Raw genomic sequence first — 11,341 nt, 5'->3', positions numbered from 1 at the left:
GAGATGCAGCACATTTTGCACGTAGCATCTCCTCCATCTGTGCTTTTCCAGGAGTCCAACTGACCACACACCCACACAATACTGCTGTCGCTGTAGGATCTGGGTGGTGCAGTTTATTAGCTGGGAGCTGGGTGCCAGGTCGCTGTCAAGAGACCGACGCGGACACCGAGGCAAAGCTCTGATTCCACTTTGGCTCTCGGACTTATTGTTTGAACGCGGGCCTCTCGGTTTACACAGAGCCATCCAAAGAGCCCAGAGAGACACGGAACCGGCGCGCGAGCCGCACGGAGACCTGGTTTCTGTTGGGTTGTAAATCAAATTAAATGCAAAGTTGATGACCTGCTCACGGTTCACCAGGAACGGCTCAACATCGTCTGTGAAAGCTTCCTTATTGTAAACACAGAGGAACTGGGCTCGGGGCGTGTGTGTGTGTGTGTGTGTGTGTGTGTGTGTGTGTGTGTGTGTGTGTGTGTGTGTGTGTGTGTGTGTGTGTGTGTGTGTGTGTGTGTGTGTGTGTGTGTGTGTGTGTGTGTGTGTGTGTGTGTGTGTCCCACCGTGAGCAGGGGAAGTTTCCCCATCTGCACTTTCATAACAGACAAAATCGTGATGAATGAATGAGCCGAGCTGCTTTTTTTCCCAAAGCTTGCTTTTGCATGATGCATATATATTGGTTCATTATCACTAAGTCACCTGTGCTCTGCATTAACTCTCTCACCCTATTATCTTAAGGAACATTGGATTCTGAAATTGAACAATACATAGACGACTACGCGTGTTCCCCCAGTAAGACTTGGAGGGGTGCTTGATACAAAGATCAGCTCTCTGGATCCTGCTGGGACAATTTCCTGCCGTTAATCCTCTTCAAAGATCCTCCCTCCACCTTTGACTTTTCACTCAATCACTGACATTAGCGTCTGCAATTATCTGATCATTTCATGATGCATTGATTTAGCCACGCGGTGTTTGTGTTGCAAATGAAAAAAAAAAAAAAAGTCGCCCAAGTTTGCCGGAGATGAAAGCGCTTCATTTATCAACTCATCTTTTATCTGTTCTCAGTCAAAGCCCAGCTTCCACGCGGCAGTGGCAAATGAAGGCGCAATGAGGCTCAGTCCAAGAAGACATTACCGTGTTTTCATTTGGATCTGTTTGATGTTCCAGCCTCTGGTGATTTGGACATTATTTCATGTCCATCATCAAAAAGACATCAAACAGGATGCTGCATTCAAAATCAGATCACAGAGTCTGGGCAGAATATGGTGTGCATGCGTGTCTGCATCAGCTGACTTCATGCAGCCTGTATGCACCTATCTATGGACCTACATGTGAATTACCTTAAACTTATGAGTAGAATATCTACAGGATCGGCTGTAAAGCTTTATTAATAATAAAATGAAAAGGTGTTTATATTCTTGGACTGCCATCTTTTCTTTAGCCAGAGCAGGATCTATGCATAATTACATTAGCTGAGCCTCAGTGCAGAAGGAGTATTATATTTCCTCAGGGCCTCTGTAAATGTACAGCTTACATTCCTCTGCATTTCGCTCTGCGGCAGGCAGATAAAGAACATCTGAGCTGCTCCTGCTCCGCTGCCACAGTCCCGTTGAGCAACGCCGCGCTGACTCCGCGCCGCCGCGCGCGCGCGCTTAAACTCCTGCCTGCGGAACACAGCAAAACAAGACGAAATCGGGCTCCCTCAGCGTTTCAGAGCTCCAGGCCCAGAATGGGAAGAGCTTATTGACTGGATGTAAATATGTGAGGGAAGCCACAAAATGCAGCTACAAAAAACACATGTCTTTTTCTTGCAAACTTTCAGTAAAGTTGCTCCAATGTGCTGCATGAATTTAGATCTTAGTTTTAATGTTTGTTACCTCCTCGCCGCACCCCAAGATATTTAACAAGAAATATGAACTTCTTCCTTGACTTCCACATAGAAGTGTATTATGAGAGATTAAGACGTTAGGCTTAAAAAATGCTCAAGAGTCCTCTTTAAGTCCGGCTGAGAGAAGCTGGCTATAATTTTTCTGTGTGTGTGAGAGAGAGAGAGAGCGAGAGAGAGACAGTGGCAGGTAAAGAAGGGGAGACAGATGGAGAGCAGCAGTCTGACATGTCAGAAACAATCTGAGTCTGAGCCCTGCAGCTGCAAAACTGTCATATCTGGTAGGAAACGCCAGCAGTGACCTCGGAGTCGCGGAAGGTTTTCTGTCACACCCATTATACTGTAAACACCACAACAGCAACTGATTCCACAGCGTTCCCCGGCCTCCGAGGCGGAATGCGCGTTTTTAAAAACGCTGCAGCGAGAGAAAAAGACGATAAGTGTGTTCATAAAGTCCAGTCGGGCATATTCAGCAGGAGATGAATATGGAGCGTTGCTTCTTTTACTGTGGCCCCTCCTCAAAGTGTCTTTTGAAACACCAGTTCAGAGACGCAGAAATCACCTCGGACGGAAAACTCCTCCATCAGTAACACAGATATTTTTCCCCCTATAAATAAAAACCCTCATTGAGTCTATTTCAGATTTAGAGCCGCGGATCAGTCGCGCAGATGTTTCCCATACGTCTCTGAACCCATCGCCGTTATTTACACAAAAGCTCCGCCGTTACACAAACAGTCCCACGGCCGTTTGAAAAGAAAGAACAGACGAGCCGCCGTGGAAGTGATTCGATGTAGACGTGATAATTGAAAGGTGGAGCGGAGGTAGTGATTTCCAGCCCAGCCTCGGGGCCGCGTCGCCGTCGGGGAGCGTCCCCGGCGTCGACCAGCGGGTCGTCTTTGACTGGAAAGAGTTCCACTCACAGCTAATTTACTTACAGTTGCCGTAATCACTCACGCCGGCCGCGCTGAGCCACGTCTGAAAGCGAGACGCCGCGGTACAGTAAGAAATGTGGAGATAATTATAACACTAGGATAATCGATGTCATGCTTCAGGTTCCATTCAAAAGATGCCCAGAGCTATGGTTTATTCATGGGGCACTGGTTTTGGGGAATCAGAGAAGAGGAGGAGGATTTGGCTTCATCTTAGCATCAGCGCTGATGCACAGAACGTGACGTTTTATTATTGCTTTCCTGCAGCCACATAATGACCTTTACCACTGACGACTTCGACAAAGGATCTTATTTCAACAGAATATTTAGTTTGAGGCTTAAGACAGACACATTTGCACCGAACCACCCAGAACATGAAATACTGTAGATGAAACAAAATGCTTGGTTTTCAGAGAGTTCTCTGCGTTTCCTTATTATTTGACGCTCCAGAAATGATTCTCGACACGTTTTCGGGAGAGGAGGCCGCTCGGATGCGCTTCGCTGTCAGCGAGCCCTGAAGCGAGGGCCGCTTGGACGGGAGCGGGGTCCCCAGATGCCGGAGCCGAGCAGTCAAGTGATTCATGACCTGAATCTGCTGCGAGTGAAGCGAACTCTGCAAAGAAGCCTCACACAGTCGCATTTTCTGGTAAATCTGGTCAAATGCAGACGACGCGTGAAGAGCGGTCTCATGGTTTGGACCTCCCCGGTGTGAGATCTGACCTTTGACCCCTTTTAGTCTTTCTTCCTCCAGCTCCTGTTTTATTTGGGAGGAGCTTTAAGTGAGAATCAGAGCTGAGTAACACCGGCAAGCGTTCTCCCACCGACTTGTTACTTTTCCTGGATAGAGATGATTTAAAAATGTAACAACTGTAATGATGTAAAATAAATAATACATGCAAGGGCAAACATCTGCTTCTGTGTTTCCTCTTCACAAGCTATTCTTTTTCTTCTTCCTTTCACTTGCACGGCATCAGAAAGGGAAGCGATTCAGAAGTCGACAGCAGCAAAACCGCGATGTTTCATAGAGAAATCACTGTGAGCCGCGGCTCTGTGTTCTCTGCTCCGAGAGAGATCAGACTATAAAAGCTCGAGGCATTCTGAGAAATCTCAAAGTTTCACCCCACACCTCCATCCGTCATTCACACTTCAGCCTATGGAGAACACAGTGCAACACTTGTTTCTGCCTCGGTCACACGGCGCCTTCATCTCCCATAAATAAGCTTCTTCAGGAGGTGCATTTTAAATGATGAACTGCGTTTCAGGAGCTCGCGTTTTCGACTCCAGCCGAGCGAAAAAGGGCACGAGAGGCCTTTTCGATAAATGCATAAAGGAAAATCCCCCCACTGCGCTGGCGGCCCGCGCGCTCTGCCCCCTGCTCCTGTCGGTATCACTTTGCTTTTTCCACGTTGAGAAAGGTCTTGACTCGAGACTGCTTTAGAAGTGCCGAGAATGTGAATGCTCTGCATTTGCTAACGCTAACGGAATAAAAGGAACGCGCGGACGACGCCAATAGTGTTTCCTCTCTGCTTTTATAATCACACAAATAAAGGACAATATACAGAATGTGGCCTTGAATGTGAGCTGCTTCCTCGGGGGGGCTGAAACCATCACATTTATTCAGAGATTTGTAGTATCATCAGCCTCAGACAGGTTTTGTGTGTATTAGTAAATATTAGTTGAGCTGACATCATACAGTATCACGTTACCTCTCCTAACACACACACATACACACATACATAGACTGTATGTATTTAATGTATGTTAGTGCCAAAATAAACATAAGAGTTAGAATAAATGTTTTTACTGATGCCGTGTGGATTAGCAGTTTTCTCACGTTGGCCTTTATTGTCTATGTGTTCAAAGTCACATTTGAACAAGGCAACAAAGAAGAAGGGAAACGGGAACGCGAGCGTGCGAGGACGTTCTCGACCCTTCCTTGGTTTCCGAATGGCATTTCTTGTTTTCCCCGGTGGCTTCCTCGGGGTAACTATCGTTTAATGCGCCGTTAAAAGGCTGCAGCTGGAAAAGTGAGCAGGACCACTTTTAACTAGCTCACAGAGCCCCGGAGCCTGGACCCGGAGCCGTCTCCGACCGCCCCGCGCCGCAGCGGAGGCCGTCCCTGGAGCCGCGGCCCCCAAATGCCGCGCGTCAGTCTCCCGCGCCGGGCAGATGTAATGGTCATTGCACTTTCATTGTCCTGACGAAGCTCATTACGTATTGATTCTGCTGAGCTGGGCTCATCGTAATTCACATTTGGACATGGGGCGTACAGCAGAGGAGACCTCAAGGGCATCGAAGAAGCAACCGGCGAGGGAAAAATGCATCAGTGCTGCTCACGTATGTGTTAAACTGCAAATGCTGAAGACGTCCAGCGAAGGCAAAACAAGTCATTCCATCAGAGGGAGGCTGCGTCCTGACGCTTAGCTGCTCCACTCATCAGTGGATTTCAGCACACAAAGGGAAACAGCGAGGGCAAATGACTGCAACGCGTGCTGGTGTGTGTGTGTAAACAGGACAAGTGGGGTTTAACAGCCTTCATGTGGGGTCTCATCGAGCCATGAGATCAGCATTAATTGCTGCCTCCCGTCTGAAGGAGCCCTGAGCTGAGGAGCAACGCGCTCACTGACATATAACCCTTTTAATAAGACGCAGGCGAATCCCACTCGCGTTATAATACTTCAGCATAATCAGTGTACAAAATAGAGTCAAAGACATTTTCTTATGAATTACTGTATTTTGAAACTAAAATGAAGATAAATAATTATAAATACAAATTTTAACAACGCCTTAGTGCCTGATTTTTATGTCAGCAGGGCGATGATTTTGAGTGCCTGAAGCGATGCTTTGATCTGAGATTTTAGTGCCCCCCCCCCCCCCCCCCCCACCGCACTCAGGCACACATGCCCTGTTGGACCGAGAAGCCTCGCGACCGTCATGTCCATCTTTTTAAACACTGTCCAGACCGGGGGAAAAACCTGGGCCATCAGCTCTCCTCTCTAAACCTGTCCATCACTGTCACTCTGGATCAGCGGTGCAGAACTCATCCTTCCTCTCCCGCTGGTCCCTGCCGGACTGGACTTGCTCAGTGCAGCCCCTCATATCGCTGTCAGGAGTCCCAACTGACAGCCTGCCGCCGCAGCTGATTCCAGTTTGCTGGGCCTGCTGTGGGCCGAAGCCAGCAATCTGCGCCTCGGCAGTGGGTGGCCGTCTGCCGCCGAGCGGCTTTCACGGGCACAATGATGGAGTTATTGGTACGGCCATCTTAACACCTCAAAAGCAGTATCATATGCATGAAATAGCAGCGTGTTGGAATGGCGATCCCTGACGCTGACGTGAGAATGCCCGAGTCCCGCGGTTCACAGGCGGAGGCGGCTGAGACGGGACACACGCACGCACGCACGCACGCACGCACGCACGCACACACACACACACACACACACACACACACACATGCTTCAACCGCTCCACCAGGCCGGATGTCACACCAGACCCGTGTCTGTGCATGAGCAAAGGCCCTTTTCTTTCTCTCTCTCTCTCTCTCTCTCGCTCTCTTTCTTCGCCACATGTGTGAATTCTATCATAATGGCTGGGGTTTCCAGAAAAACTCTGGATCTTTCAAGCGAACCGCAACAGGCGGTAAAACCCAGCTTCTCAAACCCCCACAGAGACGGGGACAGTCAGCGGAGAAGTGAGAGTGGGGATTGGAATTTAATTACAGCCCTAAAACCCTCAGAGTCCAATATGAGAGAGAGGGATGAGGCATAAATCTACGGGGGTGCCTTTGTTTGTACGGTGGCTACAACAAGAAAATCATTCAAAACCCGCAGAGGAGACGCCGGAGTCTGAAGAGCGCCGGTTCAAAGTTTGATGGATGAATAACTGGACTTCCAAGGAGCGCCGTTCACTCATTCATCCCAGCTTTCTTTAATTAAAGTGTCCGTTTTTGTTCTGCTGTGGAAAACTTGGACTGGAAATAGCAAAGACAAATATATATTTAATTGCACACCCCGGGCAGCGCGCCAGCCGATATATTCCACTATATATTAAGATTATGGTGAGATTTCAACGAGTGACAGACGCTCTGTGATTAACTAGTGTAAAGGTTTACTAAACTATCTGTGCCTCTCAATACATCACGTTAGGAGCTGAGATTCATGGCTGAAATCACTCGGTCTTTTTCCACATTGCTGACCATAAACGCAATTCCCCTGTGTCTAAGTGAAGGAACATGGATGTACTATTACAAGGGAACCTATGGCCTTGTGATTGGATTCAAAGCTGCGTTGGCGCACACTTCAAGGGCATTTTCCGGGCTGCAGACTGGCGGCAGAGCGTCGAATCTGCAGAGTGAGTTAAAAGTCGCAGGCCTGCTCCCCATCCATTGTGTTGCAGCCAGGGTGGGGCACCGGATGAGAACCAGATGAGCCGGGCCCGAGTCGCTCGCTGTCTCTTTCTTCCCCTCGCTTCCTAAAAGCCGCGTCGCCGCGAGGAAAGCGTTGTTTCGGGACCTCGCCGGATTCCGCGGGTTCTGATGGGTGCGAGAGGGAACAGCGAGGGCTCGGAGCCGGAGGGAGGAGAGGAGAGGAAAAAAACAGAACAGATCCGACTTGTGGCTCGGTGAGGGGGTTGTCGTGGGGGGGGCTCCACTGCAGAAATCCAGATGTAGGTCGCTGCCAAAAAATTCCAAAATCCTGATGTTCTGCCCAACAGGGAGGCTACAAAACCTTCCCCGTGTAAATAACGTCAGCAAATCACTCCCTGCAATCCCCTCCATGAAGAAGTCTGGAGACATTTAAGCCGAGACAACCATGAGAATGCAAACCGCATGTCTTCTTCTGTTAGGGTTCCTTAAATCACCTCCGCTCTGTTTAAACTAAATATCATGGTGCAATTTGACAGGGACACGTCAGGCGCTGGATGTGGGTGTGCGACGTTCGCCGCGTTTATGCAGGAAGAAGGTTGGTGTCAGCCCTGATTGTTCCTGGCATCAATATCATGCTAATATTCCTCCTCCGGCCGACAGGGTTTGCCCAACAAATTGCTGCAATATTGCCGTCGGTGTGTTTGTCCGCACTGTTTGGGTTTAGAGCCGCCCCTCTGTCCGGGAAAGGTCTCAATCATGCGGGAAGTGACGGCAATGATATGAAAATGCCACGCGAGCGGTGGCGAACGCTCCCAGAGGCCGCATATGTGAACACACACACACACACACACACACACACACACACACACACACACACACACACACACACACACACACACCGTCTGCACCTGTTTTCTATGCATGTGTCATCATCCCCTCGTTTCAGTTCGGGGTTCATTCCACTGAAATTTACAGCCATTTCTCTCTGACACGTACAATCGTTTTCCACCCATGTGACGCCTTTTCCTTTTTTTTCCTTCCCCCAGGAGCCGTGAGGTGTTTCCCCGCCAGATGTTTCGTCCTCAGCCCCTTCCCCGAGTGTTGAATTGGAGACACGCACTTTTAAAGGTCTTGCTGAAATGTGGCTGCGTGGGTGATAGTGGTGAGAAATATGGAAATGTTCAAAAGCAGGGGTGAGCCACATAAATGTTTATGTCGCACTGTGGACTTAATAGTTACTTTGAGCTGCCACCTCCTCGCTTGACATTTCCTCGCTGTGGAATCACAGCGGAGTGACGTCTGGGCCTCATGCAGCAAACCGCTGTCACGCTTCAAACGCCAGTACCTGTCCAGCACACAGCCGCCGGTGTCTGAACCAGGGCTGCAGCTTGTACAACACAACATCGGTGCGACGGCAATTCAGTTATTGTTTTAAAATGAAATGAAATCTGTTCTCACTGCACACATTTAAACATCCTTTTCTGAAAATGATTTATTATCAAACTCTGATTATATTCTTTTAGGTTTTAGGTTTTTCACGGTTGAGAACTACGCTGTAAATGTGTGACCCTAAAAAACAAAAACATAATATTATTTTCTCTCCCGTCCAGTAAAACCTCATGGCGACGATGACATGTCAATATTTCAAACGCTGCCCTCATTCTGAGCTGCGTGAAGGCGGCGTCTAGAGGAAAACCACTCACATTGTAATAATTCAAAATGTTTTTGTTGTTGCTGAAAACATATCAATGCTCCTTCCGCCACTGCTGATATAAAAAAACTAAAAAACTAAACCAAAAAATAATTCTGGCACAGTGGATAAACCCTCTATAAATACACAATATAGCATATAATAATTATAGGTTGTCGCACCAGCCCACACAAATATCGTTTTTCGAACAACACGAGTTAATTAGAGGCAGAAAGACCTCGGCCGTGTTTGCACAACATTATGGATACGCACCGTTTTCCCCCGTCTTGATGAAAATCCCCAGTGAACTGGGCTCCGAACAACGTGTAAATGCTGCCAGAGCACGTGTGACGCGTATGAGCTGTGGCATGTCAACATGACTGCTTGTATTTATCCCAGCGCGGGCTGCGACTGACCAGCCAGGCCCGACTGCTGCACCAGTCACTGGGGCTAATTAACTATCTGGAAACTATTTGGGCCCTGCCAAGTTTGTGTCACTTCAGGTATGTCTCCATGTAAAGTCTGCTGTTCTAAGTATAGGTGGCTGCTGTGGGCCGCGCGTGTGCAGCATAATGACAGCAGCGGGAGGAGAACGCTGGCCCCGAAAAAAAAAGGGCCTCAGTCGCGGGATCCCTCGAGAGCCGCGCGTTTTGCCATTAAAATGATAGATGTTCATTTGTTTTACCGGTATTTTTACCCAACGTTTCACCCACAGAGGCGGAACCCGAGCGCCTGAACGCTGTGAGGGTCCAACGGCGCTTCAATCAGCGGAGGTTAAAATTCGCAAAAAAAAAAAAAAGTGGGACGTAAAGCCCAAGCTGAGCTGCTGATTCCAGCTTTAGCATCACAGAGGGAACACAAGCGTTTCCCCGGTGACGGCTTTACACGATCTGTTGAACAAAGCTGTGAAAAAGACTGTTCTTAAAGACATTCCTTCATTACTGTATTTCACAATAAAAGCATGACTACTGTAGTTTATAGCAGGACCGCTGCAGCCTAAAACTGGACTATAACTAGACGTCTAGCACACAATCTATAATATGTAAGTGGTTGTGTAGATATTAACTGTAACTATATAAAGATGGAGTCAAAATTCAGAAAAAAGGCCCAAAACTGACTAATATAATATTATACTCATAAAAAAGAGAGAGTCAGTAGAATAAATTAATTTTATTTCCTAGCAACAGACTCCCAGCCATAAAACGTGTAATATGTATATAAGCTAAGAAAAGCAGAGAAAAGAATGATAACACTGTGTTTCCATCTGCATTTACATTTTTAGGTGTTATGTAGGTTGCGCAGCAGTCACGGTTTGGGGTGAAATTAAAGCATTCCAGCCTGTTACCACTTCGCTAGCCAGCCTATAAATATGAAACTCCCTGGGCTGCTTCTGTGGGCTCCGTGCTCTCTGCCGTTTCGAGGGCGAGGTGCACTCAGTGTATTTGTCTTCATTTGTGCAGCACAAATCAGAGCAATCACTGCCGCAAACACACACGCGTTCGACTGATCTCTGGAATCTATACCCGCGCCCCGTCTGTATTAGTCCGCTGCATTAGCATAATCAAATATTACACACTTGTCATATTGTTGCATTGCATGTACCCGCGATGTGTGGATGTTATCGCATCTGTCGAGGCACTGTTATTACAGCGCCATTCACTGGGGGACGTCCAAGCTCCTGCTCGCTATGTAAAAGAGGGTCCCCACGTGTTTTGGTGACTGTAACTCAGCAAATTACCCCTTGTGATGCTTTGCCATAAATATAATAACTGAAGAGAAATGCATCAAACAGTGGCTGTGCAACCTGCCTTCTTATCTGCCTTTTCTGTATTTATTATATGAATGCAGGACACATTTCACCTTAGTGTTGAATTAATTAACTCCAATCGCTGAGGCTCACATTAAACATTCAAATGTGAAAGGCTGCCTGGTCCCAGTGTATTCGACATTATACTAAAGGATTATATTAAAGAAACAGCTGAAGCGACTATATTTCTGCCGAGCGCAGTAAAAGTCCCTTTATTCAGTGTTTCTGACACTCAGACTAACACCCAGAAATAACTGGGGCCACAGCGAGATTAAAATCAAAGCAACAGCACTATTATGTTTTGCTTTCTGTGAAATAATTTATTGTTTAACATTGAAGTGTGAGCAGAACCGGGCCGATAAATTCTGGTGCATGGGCGGAATTGGATTATTTCCAACAAGTTCAAATTGAAGACATTTTTTTTTTTGCATTGTTCACAGTGAGTGATTGCTGAGTGTGAGGCATTAGTTATGCTGACTGCAGAGCCATAAATAATATTTTTACTGCGGTGAGGATGTGTGTGTCTGTTAGCATGACATCTGGGTTTTAATTCTCACAGAAAAATCCCATATCTGCATGATCCTACTAACACGAGGCGCCTGCAGAGAATACAGATGAGAGACGGTCCCTCTTTTCCCCCGGAACCTCCTTCAAACCGGCACATGGCAACGCAGAG

General features: G+C 47.5%; 1 protein-coding gene across 1 annotated transcript in view; it reads left to right on the top strand.

The window, feature by feature from the left end:
- Positions 1-10,845, top strand: part of LOC114845082 (adhesion G protein-coupled receptor L2-like) — a 115,647-nt gene extending 104,802 nt beyond the window's left edge. The window contains exon 22 of the mRNA XM_055504002.1: positions 8,215-10,845. Coding sequence (XP_055359977.1) covers positions 8,215-8,273 — 59 coding nt within the window. The 3' untranslated portion in view covers positions 8,274-10,845. The remainder of the gene's footprint in view (positions 1-8,214) is intronic.
- Positions 10,846-11,341: the final 496 nt, after the last annotated feature.

The sequence above is a fragment of the Betta splendens genome, chromosome 17 (genome assembly GCF_900634795.4).
Source record: "Betta splendens chromosome 17, fBetSpl5.4, whole genome shotgun sequence".
NCBI classification, from domain to species: domain Eukaryota; kingdom Metazoa; phylum Chordata; class Actinopteri; order Anabantiformes; family Osphronemidae; genus Betta; species Betta splendens.
Note: the sequence above shows the minus strand (reverse complement) of the source record. Positions and strands in the feature narration are given on the sequence as shown.